The following is an 18,415-nucleotide window of genomic DNA, read 5'->3' as shown; positions in this document are numbered from 1 at the left end:
TGTTGAATATATTTTTAAAATTATTCTGATTTTAACTGATAATATATATAATATCTAAAATAAAAATTAAACATGTCCCATAGTTTTAAATTAAGACATGTGTCGTATATTCAATTATTAGACTTAATTCAAAATATTTCATATAAGTAATACAATATTTTATATTTATTTGTTTATGCTTTTAAGCGATTTACTCTTAATATGTATGTTAAATTATTTATTAAATTTTATTGTTTTAATTTAACAATTTAATATATTTATTTTTGAACAATGATCAACCCAGAAGTAGAGTAATTGGGTTTATAAATTTCTTGGCATAAGATATCTTTAAGGTGCAAGTTGAATTCTTGTTTAAGATCTTATAAAATAAAGAACAAAGAAAGAAAAGAAAATTCATCAATTGGATGTATCTTAAATTTCTTATTCTAATGGATATCTACTTTATAATAAAAACATTTATAACAGTTACATATATAATTTGTATTGATTGAAATTAAACTAGTGGTTCCTTTTCTATGGAACAAATATTTCTAGAGAAAAAACTTGAATTCATTGAAGAAGAAGTGGAATCCCAAGGGAAAGGTAAATCCAATTTTAAATCGACAATCTCTTCCTGGTTGTGATGATGATCAACATTTGAATCCTTTAGCAATGCCAGAATCTGGTCTAACTGAATTGCAACCTCTTTCATTGTTGGTCGCTTCTTTCCACTCAAGCTCAAGCATCGGTATGCAAGTTTGGCTACCATCATTAACTCATCTTCTTTTGCTTGCCCAACTACTCGAGCATCAACAATTTCCATCACTCGATTTTCTTCCATTGAAGAAATGAAATGTGTGGCCAAACTTCTACCTTCTTTTTCCCTTTCTAGAGAAAAAATTGGCCTTTCACCGGTTAGTAACTCCACAAGTACAACTCCGAAACTGTAGACATCACTTTTTTCTGTGAATTGACTTGATTGGAAATATTCCGGCTCTAAGTACCCGAATGTACCCTGCACATGCGTGGTCAAGTGAGTTTGATCAATAGAAATCGATCTTGATGTTCCAAAATCTGAAACCTTTGCCTTGAACTTTTCATCTAACAAGATATTTGAGGACTTGATATCTCGATGATAAATCGGAATGGAGGCAGAAGAGTGTAAATACCAAAGGGCTTCGGCCGTTTCTTTGGCAATTCTTAGTCGTGTTTCCCATGATAATGGGAACTCCTCACTTTTGTCATGCAGATATTGGAAAAGTGTACCATTGGAAATGAACTCATAAACCAGTAATGGAACCTCAGTTTCCAAGCAACATCCTAATAGTTTGACCACATTTCTATGATTAACTTGAGAAAGGATAACAACTTCATTAATGAAGTGTTCGGCTTCCTCTACAACCATTGCTATGGACTTTTTTACTGCTACGATCCTTCCATCAGCTAACATTCCTTTGTAAACAGTGCCTTGCCCACCTTGCCCAACTACTCTATTATTGTTGAAATTATTTGTTGCTTTATCCAACTCCTTGGAGGTAAATATCTTGGTTTTCTCCAAACTACCTTCGTGTGAATACATTTGTTGTTGTAACAACAATCCACCATTTCGTTTAAAGAACTTTTTCTTGAGCTTCACTTTCCTCCTTTTCTTTAAAAGCTTGTATAACCACCATCCACCCATAACTAAGGACAAAACTCCACAACCTACACCAACGCCTATATATCGAGAATGTGGTCATGTTAATAACCTTTCTGTGTGTGTGAGTGGGTGGGTGGGTGTGGGTGTTAATAACTTCAAATTATGACGAGTGACAAAGAGAGAGAGAGTTAAAGGGAAAGGTAGTTAAATTACCTAAAGCAATAATCCAAGTTTTACTTCCTTCACATCGATAAAACCCTGGTACATTTACACAGGTTGCGTCCCCACAAGATATCTTGTGACGTTCTTCCTCACATTCATCAATATCTAAATAATATTTCCATTATTAAAACAAATTTAAGAAACAATCAGTTAGTCAAACATGGGAAGAGAAGAGAATTTATTCTCTTTTTACCTTGGCATCCAATAGGGAGATACGGATTCCCCCGATAACCATCACTACAAACATATCGCCATGAGATGTTTGAGCTTTCAGAAGTATACATAACATATGACTGTACACTTTCACTTGAAATAAGTGGTGTTGATCCCTTTGGGTAGTGCCCAATCAATCAAAGCTGGAACACTGTCCATATTCAGCAAATCAGAAGGGTTTGTTATATTGAAGTTCAACCATTCTTCATCTACCACAAAGGCTAACTTGCATCCTTGTGGCCCTGATGAGGTTTTGCTCTCAAAGCTGGCGTTGAATGTTTGGAGATACGATGGTATTACAGTCTCGCAGCATGTACTACCATTACAAGTTTTGTTAGGATTAGAGGTACCAAAGAGTGTATCGCCATTACAAGTTGATTCACACCCAACAATTCTAGGCTTAATTCCTGCAATTAAAGCTTTGTTGTTGCAACCTGCAGCTATAAATTTGTTCCTCCCTGAATAGAAGAAAGGGCTACCTGTTAAATCCACCGTTTGGTTTTTGGTTTCTCTTTCCCTGCCTGAACAATTGTGTAGAATCACTGGACTCTTCACGCGAAGGTACTCCCTACCATAGCCAAGATCATAAGAAAAATTGAAGACTTCCATATTTATTTTTTTCAAAATTGTTGGAGGGGTTGAAGATTCATTGCAAGAGACCTCAAACCAAGAATTCAGGAAACAATCGGGTCCAATTCCAAAAGGGTAGGGAACGCTAACATTTCCGCAGCTGTCTTTGCACCAATCTTTTGCTCCAGAAATAGCTGTAGAAGTAGTTGCTAATACTAATGCTATGTTGATAATTAGCAAAAGCAAGAAAGTGAAACTTAAAGCAATTATCACAACCATTTTTGCTTCTTTTGGTCCTATTTTCATCATTTAACCCTATTTTATAGGGAAAACAAATGAATAACAAAGGATGTTTCTTTGCACTTTCCCAAGTTAATCACCTTGACTGACTTAAAAGTATTGAAATGTCAACTTTATATTCTCTTTTTTATGTATGTATTGTTTTATTGAGTTGATACTAACACCAACCTTATTAAGAAATTACTTAAAAGCTTTCTTTTAATAAAAAAATTAATATCTATATAAATTTATATACAATGTTTTATTGAAATTAGTATCCCATGTTAAATCGATACCGATTTAGTTAAAAAATTACACTTTAAAAAAAAATTAGGGCTTGAGATTAAATAAACAAAAACAGGAACTAGTACAAAAGAAAACAAAAAACAAAACAAAAAAGGAAAATGAAAGCCCAAATACAAGCCCAGAATATAACAGCTCCAAAAACAAAAGCAAGATCAACATTCGAAACCCTAAAACGAGTTGTCATCCAAACCCTCCAAAAAGAAAAGCATATTCTGAAGGGATGCCGTCACTGATGAAACGAGAAGAATAATTCCGATGACCACAGAAGTCCAGAAAACCAGCTATGACATCCAAGAAGTGAACAAACAATGAACGAGAACCTGTGCTCCAACAAAGAAGACCAAAATCCAACCCAATCCCGTAAAACCCACGAACCTATGGAGCTCCCTCACCTCCCAAACCTCCTCAAAACAGATCTCTGCAATGACTCATCAGCTTCCGCGCATATCCGATTAGAAAGCACCCCTGTTATGGTACACCGCCGCCAAAATAAAGAGAGGCTCTGCCAATGACCGGTAAACAGAACCTCTATCCATGAGATGCGCAGATGCCAACAGATGTGCCACCTGATTTGTGATGCGAGGAATATGCACAATGTGACACCCGCGAAGCTGCACAACCATGGTGTTAATGTCGCTGATGTAAGGACCTAAAATCAATGCATCAGGCTGAGGAGAGAGGAGTTTTTGGATCACCGTCAAAGAATTGCCTTAAAAAATGACCGAGTGGAACCCTGGCCTCAGAACCAGTAGAACTACATGGTAGCAAGCCCTCTGCAGTGAACGGTGAAGGTACATGCTTACTGAGTACTGATTGGTAACCTAACACTAGACCTAAGTGATCTCGAATGAAAATACCCGCATAGGAAATGTTTTCAGATGCACGAAAAGCAGTGTCAAAGTTTACCTTAACATAGGGTGCATCTTGAGGCCCCCACTGCTCGACATCGATTAGACGACCAGGTAACCTCTCATTTACTGCATCTAATTCCAATAGCTAAGCCTGAACTCGGCATACAATGACATGCATTTGGATAACAACATTATTATGAAACCTTCTATTTCGCTCATGCCAAATGAACCACAACGCATATCACTAGTAGACATTGTGAAAAGAAATAGTAGCCGATATTGTAAGGAGGCATTTGATACTTCATTTGCCCACATGATGTGTAGGGACGCCAAATATCAGAAGTCGATAGGCAATTGCGAAAGATATGTTCCAACGTCTCAATAGAGATCAGGCATCGGGGGCACAAAGCGGAGGCTCGTAATATTTTGTTATAGAGATTATAGTAGCTAAGAATGTAATTGTTAAAAACTCTCCAAACTGTAATTTTTACTTTTGCTGGAAGGTCCAACTTCCATAAAGTAGTATAAAATATTCTGTAAGAGTCTGGAATTCCAGTATAACCCGAAGAAGTAAAGAGTCTATAACCAGTATGAACAGTGAATTCGCCTAAAGGCTCAGCACCCCAAACTAGGAAGTCATCATGGGCAATCCGAGAAAGGGGGATACACAACACACGATCAGCAATGTCTCAGCCCAAAACACTGGTAAGCTTATTTTCTTCCCACTGCCTTGAATGAGGGTTAATGAATTCTGAAACAAGGTTGGAAAACTAACACCTATGTGTTGCAAACGTCTATTAGGCAATCTTGGAATCCAAGCATCATCCTAGACCTGTATATTGGATCCCGTACCAACACGCCAACAAAGTCCTATATGTAGCAACCCATTCGCAGACCAGATACTCCTTCATAGGTAAAAAGGGTAAGTTCCTAAACTAGCATGCATAAAATCACAACATGGGTAATACTTAGTCTTAAGGGCATGTGCTAACAAAGAACCTGGGTTGTTAATTAAATGCCAACCTTGCTTTGCCAACAAAGTAATGTTGAATTTTGCTAAATCTTGAAAACCCAATCCACCATATAACTTCATAGCGCATAAAGTAGGTTCATCACACCAATACATCGCCCCTACCCCCTTACTGTTTCTTCCAAAAAATGCTTTATTATTTTCTCCAAATTAGCATAGAAAGTTGTAGGTAAAAGAAAGCATGGCATAGTAAAGGTAGGAGTAGCCTATAAAACGCTCTTAATAAACACTTCCATTCCACCTTGTGAAAACAATCGAACATACCAATTCCCAATCCATGAACGCATGCGAGCCTTCAAGCCTTAAAAAGCTTACTTTTTAGCACATCTCACCATATTTGGCAAACCCAAATACCTTCCAGTTTTAGTAGAGATGCATACTCCTAAACTAGTAGAAATAGAAGTTGCAAGAGACTCCTCAACATTGGAACTAAAATAAATAACAGACTTCTCAAAATTAACACATTGTCCCGATGAGTGTTCATACTCGTTAAGAACTTGTTTTAACACCAAAGCACCCCCTATAATGGCCTCTCCAAAAAGTATACAGCCATCAGTGAATAGCAAATGCAAAATAGGCGGGCTTCCACGGCTAATACAAGCCCCATGAATCAAACATCATAGAGTGTTTGTCACAAAAGGGAAGGCAACCCTTCACAATAGATAATAAATAGGTAGGGTGATACGTACTCGCGTTCATTGATTCGATTACAAGACGTTAAGCTATCCAATCGTCTAATGTTGTATCGTTTCGAAATTGGCCTTAAGATGAAAATGGGATTAATGGTTATTGTTTTGAAGGAAAGAATGGTAACAATGTTGGATGGATAACTTGTATGTAGTGGACACCTAGAAATGAACCAACGATATGAAAGATCGTGACCTGATTTCTATAAAGTGAAGAAACGTTCAAGTTTGTAGGAGGAAAATTGTGACCCTTTATTTAGCAAAATAGGAACCAAAAGTATAGGGTTTGATGCCACAAGGAAAACCTTGATAAGTCCAGCTAAGTTCTTTCAAGAACAACCATGAAATTAAATGCCTTAAATATGCATGAAGCAGACGAATAGTCACAAAACTCTCATCTTGAATGTTGGCAATAAAGGGACTTTAGCTAGCCAAATGGTCACTTAAGATGAATATGAACCCTTTGGTATTCTGTCCTTTAAATCTAACCAATAAATATGTGAATCCTTAGGTCTTCTTTCTACTAAATTCAGCCAATGAATGCTTGTGTCTTTAAATCCCCTCTCCATTGAATACGTTTATTCAAGGTTGGAATTTTAAAAGTTATGAGTTTGCTGAAAAGTCACTTGTTTTCCAAACGTCATGTTCAACTTCTATCTTGAATGCTTCATTAAATTCGTCCATTGAATCTCCATTGAATGATTGAATTTTTTAATCTTCCCTCTATTTATTTCTGGTTAGGAGATGAAAGGTCTTCAACAAAAGTACTTGCAAAACACTATAAATAAAACTTCAATTCATAATTTAAATAAACAAACGCATAACCGAAAAAAATAAATGCAACAAAAACAAATAATGAAGCATAATTAAAAACACCGCTTTATTTATGAATGCAACAAAACAATTAATAAAACATAAATAAAGAAAACACAACTTTATTTATGAATACAACAAAACATTCAATGAAACATAAACACAACTTTATTTATAAATGCAAATATGCTTAAAAAGTAAATATGCTTAAAATGCTTATTGAGCAATAGATAAAATGTTGCAAAGTTAATGCTTTTTGTTTAATTTAGATTGAAATGTAGATTGTTCCAATTTAGCCTAAATGGCTTGTATGAAAACATTGAGCACCTCTTTAAGCTTTCTGGCCCTCGCCCTCGTAATTGGTCCAATAGGTACGTGCAACACATCTCCAAGTATTGGAATCTTCAAATTTGGAACTAAGGTCGTTCCCATGCTCACATTCTCCCCTCCCTCTTCGAGAGGATTTGTCATCAAATCAGAATTTGCATAAAATAGAGATAAATCAAAAACATTAAAACTCGCACTAACATTGTACTCACCTGGGAGATCTATCTTATAAGAGTTATCGTTAATTTTCTCCACAACTCGAAAAGGACTATCTCCTCTTGGAAGAAGTTTAGATTTTTTTGGGTAGGAAACTGTTCTTTTCGCATGTGCACCCAAACCAAATCTTTTGGTTTGAATACAACTTTCTTTCGACCCTTGTTGGCATGTTCTACATACTACTTCTTCTTTTCAATATTATCCCGAACCATCTTATGAAGTTGTCGAACAAATTTAGCGTTTTTTTCCATCTAAATTGACAAATTCATTAATAGACAAAAGAATTAAATCCAAAGGTGTAAGAGGATTAAAACCATACACTATCTCAAAAGGAGAAAATCTAGTGGCAGAATGATACTTCAATTGTATGCAAATTCAACATGTGGTAAACACACCTCCCATGTCTTCAAATTACATTGAATGATAACTCAAAGTAGCGTTGACAATGTACGGTTTACAAGTTTGATTTGTCCATCAAATTGGGGATGACATGTAGTGGAGAACAAAAATTTAGTGCCTAACTTACCCCATAATGTCTTCCAAAAGTAGCTTAAAAACTTGGTATCTCGATCAGAAACAATACTTTTTGGAATTCCATGTAATCTGATAATTTCCTTGAAAAACAAATTAGCAAAATGCTTAGCATCATTAGTTTTTCGATAAGGTATAAAATGAGTCATTTTAGAAAAACAGTCCACCACAACAAAAATAGAACCTTTCCTACTACTAGACCTTGGTAATCCTAACACGAAATCTATTGAAATATCTATCTAAGGTTCCATAGGTATATGTAATAGGGTGTACAAAGCATGGGGGTTTACTCGTGATTTAGCCTTTTTGCAAATTATACAATTTTGACAAAGACGTTCGACGTCTCATTGCATATGAGGCAAAAAAATGGTCATGCAATACATTTAAAGTTTTTGTACCTCCAAAATTTCCCATTAGGCCTCCCTCATCGGCTTCTTTTACAAGTAGCTCTTGAACAGAACTCTTTGGTATACAAAGCTTATTTTCTTGAAAAAGAAATCCATTGTGCCTAAAAAACTTACCAAAAGCTTCTTTTTCACAAGCTGTAAAAATATTGCCAAAATTAATGTCATGTTCATACAAGTCCTTTATGTGCTCAAATCCAAGCAATTTAGCATCCAAAGTAGTAAGCAATACATACCGTTGAGATCATGTGTCAGCAACTATGTTTTCTTTACCATACTTGTATTTAATGACAAAAGGAAAAGTGCCAATAAATTCTACCCATTTGGCATATCGCTTGTTGAGTTTGCGTTGGCTCTTCAAGTGCTTTAGAGATTCATGATTGGTGTGGATCACAAATTCTTTCAGCCAAAGATAATGCTGCCAAGTCTCCAATACTCTCACCAAATCGTATAACTCTTTATCGTATGTAGGGTAGTTTAATGTGGCTCCACCCAACTTCTCGCTAAAATACATAATTGGTCGTCCTTCTTATATCAAAACTGCTCTAATACCTATTCCTGATGCATCACATTCTATTTCAAAAGTTTTAGTAAAATTAAGTAAGGCAAGCAATGATGCATTAACCAAATTTTCTTTAAGTAAATTAAAAGCTTTTTCTTGTGGACTTTCCCACTTAAATCACAAAGTTTTCTTAATGATTTCAGTTAAAGGAGCGACTATGCTACTAAAATATTTAACAAACCTGCAGTAGAAGCTAGCAAGACCATAGAAGCTTTTAACATTACTTACGCTCGTGGGTGTTGGCCAATCCTTGATTATACAGACCTTTTCGTCGTCCACTTCGATTCCTTTTGAACTCATGAAAAAACAAAAAAACACCAACTTATCAGTACAAAAAGAACATTTCTTAAAATTCGCATACAATTTTTCTTTTCGCAACACCTTCAAAACAAGTTTTAAATGATTAACATGATCTTTGAAATACTTGTTGTAAATTAATAAATCATCAAAGTAAAATACACAAAACCTACCAATGAATGCTCACAAAACATGATTCATAAGTCTCATAAACATGCTGGGTGCATTGGTTAAACCAAACGACATTACCAACCATTCATACAAACCATGTTTTGTCTTGAATGCAATTTTCCATTCATCGCCTTCTTGCATTTGAATTTGGTGATATCCAGTTTTAAGATCAGTCTTAGTAAAAATGTTGCACCCATGTAGTTCATTAAGCATGTCATCTAATCGAAGAATAGGGTGTCGATACTTTATCATGATTTTATTTAAAACACGAAAATTGATACACATTTTCCAAGTTCCATCATTCTTTGGAACTAACAAAACAAGAACGACACATGAGCTTAAACTTTCTCACACATAACTTTTTTCCATAAGCTTGCGAATTTGTCATTGTAACTCTTTGGTCTCTTTCGGGTGACTTTGATAAGCAGGTCAGTTCAGAATTGTGGCTCTCAAAATAAAGTTAGTTCGATGTTCAATTCCCCTTAGTAGCAGTAGACCATAGGGAACCTCATCAGGAAATACATTTTGAAATCCTACAAGAGAAAAACAATCAAACTAGGAATATTTTCATTAAGTTCGTTAGTGGTAAAATATGCCTCTTTGTACAAAAGTACAAGTAGTGGCTGGTAAGTCAAAACAACCCTCTCAACCTCTCTATTTTTTGCATAAAAATTCAATATATTTTTTCCTTTACTCTCTTTTCTTACCACAGCTTGTTTTTCTTTTATTTTTCTTTATCGCTCTTTTTTTCTTTTCCCTCATGCTCTTTTTTTTTGCATTCTCTCATGTTTTGTTATTTTTCTTTTGTTGTTACCTCATTCTCTTTTGTTTTTATTTTTCCACTCTCTTATTTCAAACATACTTGATCTTCATACACTTGTTTGGGTGTCATGGGTACAAGTGTGATAAGTTTTCAATTAAATTTGAAAGAATAGTAGTTGGTGAATCCATCATGGATAACTCCCCAATCATTTGCCATGGATGACTGAGTAAAATGTGCCTCTCATGCATGGGAACAACATCACATAGCACCTCATCTTTGTACCTTCCGAAGGTAAAGGACAACATCACTTGTTTAACCATCTTGATCTCAACTCCATCATTCAACCATTATAGTTTGTATGGTTGTTGATGTTTAGTCATGGCCAATCCAAGTTTTTCCACCAAAATCGAGCTTGCTACATTCATGCAACTACTACCATAATAATCATGTTGTACATTTTTCCCTTAATGTGGCAATGAGTGTAGAATATGTTCTTCCTTTGCTCCACCTCTTCTTTAGCTTATGTGCTTAATGCACGTTTCGTTACAAGCAGCTCACCTTCAACTGGATACTTGACTTCACTCTCATCTTCTATTGGTGGCATGTCATCATCTATTTCACCATTTGATTCAAACTCTCCCTTGTCCTTGAGAATTATAACATTTCGATTTGGGCATTGGTTGGCAATGTTTCCTCTCCCCAAGCACTTAAAACATTTAATGTCTCAAGAATGACTTTTTTATTCTTCCACCTTGCCTTTATTTGAAACAAAATATTTTTTAGTATTTCTAAAAGTTTCAAATTTACCTTTCACTTGAGGCCTCACATCCCTTTTGTTTGCACTTTGGTTCCATGTTGAGGATGAACTCGAATGGTGTATCACCCTAGTAGAACCTTTTCTTTTAAGTTGCCTTTCTACCTTTATGGCCATGTGAACCATATCCATTAATTCAACATAATATTATAACTTAACAACGTTGGCAATCTCTTGGTTAAACCTGCCAATAACCTTACGATTATGGCCTCACGATCCTCCTCTACATTAGCATGAATCATCGCAATTTCCATCTCTTTGTGATAGTCCTCCACACTCTTGTTCCCTTGGGTAAGAGTTTGAAGTTTTTGATAAAGGTCCCTTTGGTAATGGTTTGGAATGAACCTCTGTCTTATTATGGCTTTCATTTCGGTCCATGTCTCCACCGGACACTCTCCATTTCATCTCCTAAACAAGGTTAGTTGGTCCCACCAAATTATAGCATAATCAGTGAATTTAATGAAAACCAAATTTACCTTTTTCAATTTTGAATAGTTGTGACAATCAAACACCGATTCACTTTTCTTCTCCCATTCGAGATGTGCCTCTGAATAATTTCTTCCTTAGAATGGTGAAATTTTCAATTTGATAGATCTAAGATCACCATCAATTCACTCCTGATCTCGTCTTTCTCTAGGCCTTTGTTCATTTCACCTAACACTACAATCAAACGCTCTTTCATTATCATTGCCATAATATCCATCATTATCGGATCTGTTGGAAGCTTCACCTTCTCAAACACTAGGGATTCTAAATGATCTTCCTCTTCAAGTCCTCTCCTCCATACGATCAACATGTTCTCTAAGTTGATCAAACCCCTCTTGCAGTGTCCTTCACATCTCTTGCATCATGGCTTGCATTTGAAGATTATGAACTCCACATCTTTCACCTCCATCACTATTTTTAGCAGACATTGTTTAAAAACACACTAGAAAATTATTAGTAACTAAAAGGATAATTTAAAATATAATATATACCTCACCAAATCAAACCTCATGATTTTCACTCAGAAAGGAAAGTCACTCCTTTCGTGTTTGCACACAATTCAGGCTCTTACCACTCGATTGATCTCACTCGCTTTTCCCTTTTTCTACTCAAAATTCCTGTTAAACTCTTCAAGAACACTGGAAATGAACTTGGCAAAACCTGTAACCTTGTGGATGTTGATTGGATGTGACAACTTGAAGGAAATAAAAACAAACAGATGAAAATGACACAAATGACTTAAATACGAAAAATAAAAAAAATACGAAAGACTTGTACAACTTCGACAAAATAGACTCGAATGACTCAAAATGAAGAATGGAATGTCTTTTGGGTGTTTCGAACATACTATAATTTTTTACACAATATTTTTTTACTATTTACAAATCTTACCAGAGTGTGTAAGAAAGGCTTAAAAACATGAATCAAATGAAATTTTTCTAGAGGGGTTTCTAGAATTTTTTTTAATCTCAATTCAATTTTTCTCTTTTTTTCATTTCTGCACTTCTCTTTTTGCTAAGGAATTTTTTCGAATGTTTTTTTGAAGGTTTTTTTAAACCAATAAAGAGAAATAAAACGATACCTATGAAGAACAATAGCTCTGATACCAACTAATACATGTTCGTATTCGTGAATTCGATTACAAGACGTTGAGTTGCTCAATCGTCTAATGTTGTATCATTTAGAAATTGGCCTTAATATGAAAATGGGATTAATGGTTATTGTTTCGATGGAAAGGATGGTAATGGTGTTGGATGAATGCATTTACATATTGTGAGATTTCTCTTTGAGTTCTGTAGAACATACAAACCAAACTTATCAAAGCCTTTTGCTTTGTGGCATTTTCTTCATTTCCTATACCTTCAATTCTTAGTTCTTCATAAACAACGAGTCGAGGTTTGTTCAATTCTAATTCTTGTTTCCAATTGTTTGTCGCTTAGAAAATGGGTTATGTTTTTTAATGTATACAAACATTTGTTTTCAAGATTCCTATTTTATTTCTTTCGTAACAAGTACCTGTTTAGAAAAACACGAGCATTTGAGTAACTTATAATTCTAAACAGATTACGAGCTCACATTATATGAGCTTAGAGGGTTACCCTGTCGAAAATCTCGACTCGAAGAGAACAGACAACCCACCTCCCCATTCATTTTCACCAAGCAAGTACCAGAGCGAACACAGTGAAAAAGAAGATGTTGGGAAAAAACGAGTTTGAAAAACACAGCGGAAAATAAATTTAGGAAAAACAAAGTTTTAAATTTTTTTCCAAAATAAGATATTGGTTGTGATATCTAAAACAATAAACACTTAATCAAAATTGTGCATTTTCAATTTGTCTAAGATGAGCACTTCGATCGAGTAGTCTTCTCCACTATCTTTAAGCTCACATTTACCGAGTGTAGACTTGCTTTGAAGCAGAAACTTTTCACAAAAATTACCAATGGGGTAATTTTGTAATTTTTTTAAACTTTTTAGTCAAGCTGTAAATAAAAAAATATTTGTATAAATTTTCTGAAATAATCTCTTCAGAGAATTTTCTCTCTACAACTTTCTCTTGAATTCAAGTGTGTGTAAAATAATAACCTAAAACTCTCTTTATATAAGGAGAGTTTAGAGGGTTCAACTATGATTAAACTTAATCACTTTAATATTCCTAAGTTTGAAAATATTCAATTTGTTTTCGTTATTTCTGAGTTCTGGTTTAACTATCTTTATTATTGTATTATTATTTTGTTGAGAATTGATACAGTGTCCAGTTAGCCATGGGTTAGGCGTGTCAAGGACTAAGTATCCCCATAAGCAACTTAATTAATTCAGAGATTCAGATAGTAGAACCCCCTGTAGGAAATACGAAAACAAAGAATGTTTCCTTTCCTTAGAAGAACCAATTCTTCTGCTAGCTTTGTTTCTAATCAATCCCAAGAATCTGACCAAACCTCAAACAACACTGTTAATGAACAAGAAGAACATTATGAAAATATTCCCCAAATATTTGATAATTGGACTCTTCCAAGAATTCCAACAAACCAAGTTTACAAAAAAACAACTTTTGAAAATTTAAATGCTTTTTGCAATTATGTTATAAAAACAAAAGAAAGGAGTTTACCTATTCAAAAAGAATATGAAACAATCCAATTATTAGATAAAGTCGTCATTAATAAACTCAAAGAACAAAGATACAAATACATCTATTTTGGATTAGTCCAGGTTGGAGTCAAACCTCTTAGTGTTGAAGCCACTAAAAATACCTCAATATTAGTAGTCTTAAGAGACCAAAGACACATCATGTTTAATGACTCATTATTAGGAACTATGGAAACAAGCCTATGTACTGGCCCAATACATTTTAATTGTTATCCAAATTTTATGGTTTCTTCGACTGATAAAAACATTTTACAATCTTTGACACTTCAAATACATACCCATAACTACAAAATGCTTCTTGGTACAGAAGTATTAACTTTGGTTTATAGATTCCATTTTAAAGCCATGTATTCTGTAGTTAATACCAAGGCTTTACTCTAAATCCCAAAAGGAGAAACCCTCTTAATAGAGACAGACACCACAAGATCTCATACTACAATCCCCAGAACAATACAATGGCATGAGATAAACCTTCCTGATAAGTGGAAACTTGAAGGTGCTACAGACCCTGTGGCACCAACCCCCATAAGAAACACTTCATTAAGTGAAATTTCTCAGCACCAAAATGGCACAGTTGAATTAAAATTCAATAGGCCACAAAGAATGCCTCCAAGACACTCCTTCGAAATAGGAAGTACCAGAACAGCTTTTAGGAGATTAAATATAGAAGAAGAGTCAAATCCAAAAACACAAACAGTAGATTTTAGGACAGCCAGAGCCTCTGTCTCTTCTGTCCCAACAACATTTAGGACCAATTTACAAGGAATAGATAATTCCTCAAATATAGCTCAACCTATCTATGCCAGACAAGAAGAGAGTCCCCAAAATTCACCTAACATGTCACCAACTTATTCATCAATGACTAATAATGCAAGACAGAGAAAATTTAGAAATATTTGTTTTAGAAAAATTGTTTGAAATAAATAAAGAATGGTGTAGAAAGCACTTCTATTCTAACAAAAATAAGCAAAAAAGAGAAGATTACTTTAAAAATTATAATGATAAAAAAGAAAATATTCTTCAAGAATATTATAGATTTATGAATACTCATAAAGTCCATATAAAATTCTTTGAATGGTTTGAAGAATATTATTTAGGTTTTGTTAATACAATAAGACATAATACTAGATGGCAGACTAATAAAGGAGAAGTTGAATCTCGACATCCCCCTTTAATGGAGGTTTAATATCTTCATAAGAATACTGGAATAAAAGCAAACCCTTTAAGAATGAGAGCTCCCGATGCAGGAGAACAAATCTCATCAAAAGATATCAAAATGATAGTAGAACAAAACAATTATACAAATATTAATCTTCATACAATAGGAAAACAATTAGATTATATTGAAAATTTGGTAGAAAGTCAACCAATCAAGAGAGAACCAGTAAAAGAGATAACCGAAAAAAGTTCCAAAGAACTAATATTCACAGCTTATGAGATTCCAAAAGCTTTCCAAAAATCCCAAAATGATTTCCTAACAGAAATCCAAAATAGACTTAATGCTTTAGAAAACCATAAGTCTGAATTAATCGCCCCTGATACCCCAATACAAACCCAATATTCAGTAAATACATTACACCAATCCTCCCAATCTGACTCGGATCAGTCAGATGAACAACAAATTAACAAGATGGCTTGGAAAGAACCAAAAAGATTATATTATCCAAAAATTAATGCACCTGATCTTAACATAAAAGAAAAATCTATTTTCCAAAATAAATACAATGCTAATACAATCTATGAATGGAATATAGATGGAATGTCCGAATATAATATTCTTAGTTTATTACAACAAATGACAATGGTTTCAAATGTTTATAAAACCCAAAATCAAAATGGATTAATCAATGACCATGCTATAGCTAATCTTTTAGTTGCTGGATTTACTGATCAATTAAAAGGATGGTGGGATCATGCACTGACTAAAACCCAACAGGAAGAAATTTTAAAAGCAATAAAAAAAGATGACCAAGATAGAATTATTTTAGACGAACAAGGAAGAGAAATCCAAGATGCAGTAGCAACTTTAATTTTCTCAATCTCTGAACACTTCATCGGAGATCCTTCTCATCTTAATGATAGAAATTCAGAATTATTATCAAATTTAAAATGTAAAAAATTAACCGATTTTAAATGGTATAAAGATGTCCTTATGACTAGAGTCATGCAAAGATCTGATAACCAGCAACCATTTTAGAAAGAAAAATTTCTAGCAGGACTTCCCACATTATTAGGAGAAAAAGTTAGGAATCAAATAAGAGAAAATTACAAAGGTATTATTCCATATGAAAAGCTTACATATGGTGAACTAATTAGTTTCATCCAGAAAGAAGGATTAAAAATTTGCCAAGATTTAAAATTACAAAAACAACTCAAGAAAGAAAGATATCAATGTAGAAAGGAATTAGGATCATTCTGCCACCAATTTGACATCAGAAATGAGCCTTCTTCTTCAAAAACATGTTGCCCTGAAAAGCCAAAAAATAGGAAAAAGAATATTACAGAATATTATAAAAAAACCTAAATAAAAAAATACAGAAAAGGGAAGAAACAACAAAAAACAGAAAACAAAATTGACAAAACAATAAAATGTTATAGATGTGGAAAACCAGGACATATCTCAAAATATTGTAAAATTAAAAGAAAAATCAATAACTTAAATTTAGAAGAAGAGATAAAACAAAAATTAAATGAAATCCTATTAGAAACAACTTCTTCTGAAAATTATACATCTACTGAAACAGATGAATTACAAATAGACGAATTACATACAACATCCCAGTCTTCTGGAGATGAGAATGAACCTTCAATTAATATGCTAACTAAAGATCAAGAATTTATGATAGAAGTTATTGATAAAATTCAAGACCTAGAGCTTAAAAGAGAATACCTTTTGAAATTAAAATCCTCATTAAAAGATAAACCAGAAAAAGAAAAAGAAATCATTTCTAGTCAATCACAAATGTATAATATACAAGATATAATATTTAATAAATATGAAAAAATAAAACCAAGACAAATTACAAACTCTGAATTACAGTTAGAAATAAAACAGATTAAATCAGAACTTTCTCAGCTTAAAATAGAACAACAAGAAATGAAAGAACAAATTAGATCCTTAAAACACGAAACCTCAGAAAAAAGTTTATCAGAAACTGAACCTGAACCTGAAGAAAATACACAAGAATATATGATGGTTCTAACTGAAGTATCTATTCAAAGATATTTAATAAAAATAAATATTGTCATAAATAATGAATTTCAATTAGAAACAATAGCCCTTTTTGATACAGGAGCGGACCAAAACTGCATTAGAGAAGGAATAATTCCAACAAAATATTATAATAAAACATCAGAATCTCTTAAGGCTGCAAATGGTAAAAAATTAAAAATTACTTACAAAATTCCCAATGCAGAAATATCCAACAAAGGTATAAAATATCAAACATGTTTTTTAATGGTAAAAGATATTACCCAAGATGTCATATTAGGAACCTCATTCATATCCTTACTCAAACCTTATAAAGTAACAAATAATTCTATCTCCACTAAAGTTTTAAACACTAAGGTAGAATTTCCTTTTGTAGAAAAACCGAAAATAAGAAACCTCAACCTATTAAAATCTTTATCCATTCATAATGGACAAATTAATAATTTAATTAATTACAAACAGAAGCAAATCTCTTTCCTAAAAAAGAAATATGTTTTAAAAAATTAAATGAACAATTAAGAAAAGAGAAATACAAAAAAGAATAGATCAAATCAAAAAAGAAATAGAATCAACGATTTGCTCTGACATTCCTAATGCCTTTTGGAATAGAAAGAAACATGAAGTAACATTATCATACGAAAACGATTTTGATGAAAGACAAATACCCACAAAAGCAAGACCAATACAAATGAACAAAGAAATGGAAGAATTTTGTACAAAAGAAATACAAGACCTTCTTAATAAAATATTAATTAGAAAGAGCAGTTCCCCTTAGAGTTGTTCAGCATTTTATGTAATAAAAAATGCAGAACTTGAAAGAGGAACGCCAAGATTAGTAATTAATTACAAACCTCTCAATCAAGCCTTAAAATGGATTAGATACCCAATACCAAATAAGAAAGATTTGCTACAAAAACTTTGTAATGCAAATATTTTTCAAAATTTGATATGAAATCCGGATTTTGGCAAATCCAAATAAAAGAAGAAGAAAGATATAAAACAGCATTTACTGTACCATTTGGACAATACGAATGGAATGTAATGCCTTTTGGGTTAAAAAATGCTCCATCTGAGTTCCAAAGAATAATGAATGATATTTTTTACCAATATTCTCAATTCACAATAGTATACATCGATGATGTATTAGTCTTTTCAGAAAATTTAGAAAAACACTTTAAACATATATCAGTCTTTATAAAAGTCATAAGAAATAATGGTTTAGTAGTTTCTAAATCCAAAATAAATTTATTCCAAACCAAAGTAAGGTTTTTAGGTCATTATATTACCCAATGAACCATTACCCCAATAGAACGATCTATAAATTTGCTAGCAAATTCCCAGACCAAATTCTTGATAAAGTCCAATTACAAAGGTTCTTAGGAAGCCTCAATTATGTTATAG

General features: G+C 33.4%; 3 protein-coding genes across 3 annotated transcripts; 1 reads left to right on the top strand and 2 right to left on the bottom strand.

Annotated features, from left to right (window-relative positions):
* Positions 1-406: 406 nt before the first annotated feature.
* Positions 407-2,160, bottom strand: LOC107959941 (wall-associated receptor kinase-like 22). The gene is made up of 3 exons (XM_016896113.2): positions 2,034-2,160; positions 1,832-1,945; positions 407-1,695 (listed from the first exon to the last, which is right to left on the bottom strand). The coding sequence occupies exons 1-3, from the start codon at positions 2,122-2,124 to the stop codon at positions 494-496; spliced, it is 1,407 nt and encodes a 468-aa protein (XP_016751602.1). The 5' UTR covers positions 2,125-2,160; the 3' UTR covers positions 407-493.
* On the bottom strand, positions 2,144-2,963 carry LOC107959943 (wall-associated receptor kinase-like 22). Its single transcript, XM_016896114.2, has one exon. It carries the CDS (start codon positions 2,930-2,932, stop codon positions 2,144-2,146), a length of 789 nt encoding a protein of 262 aa, XP_016751603.2. The 5' UTR covers positions 2,933-2,963.
* A 200-nt stretch (positions 2,964-3,163) lies between these two features.
* Positions 3,164-16,275, top strand: LOC107959944 (uncharacterized). Its single transcript, XM_041104063.1, has 3 exons — positions 3,164-4,170; positions 4,384-4,764; positions 4,861-16,275. Exon 3 carries the CDS (start codon positions 15,032-15,034, stop codon positions 15,998-16,000), a length of 969 nt encoding a protein of 322 aa, XP_040959997.1. The 5' UTR covers positions 3,164-4,170; positions 4,384-4,764; positions 4,861-15,031; the 3' UTR covers positions 16,001-16,275.
* Positions 16,276-18,415: the final 2,140 nt, after the last annotated feature.

The sequence above is a fragment of the Gossypium hirsutum genome, chromosome D11 (assembly GCF_007990345.1).
Source record: "Gossypium hirsutum isolate 1008001.06 chromosome D11, Gossypium_hirsutum_v2.1, whole genome shotgun sequence".
Lineage (NCBI taxonomy): Eukaryota > Viridiplantae > Streptophyta > Magnoliopsida > Malvales > Malvaceae > Gossypium > Gossypium hirsutum.
Note: the sequence above shows the minus strand (reverse complement) of the source record. Positions and strands in the feature narration are given on the sequence as shown.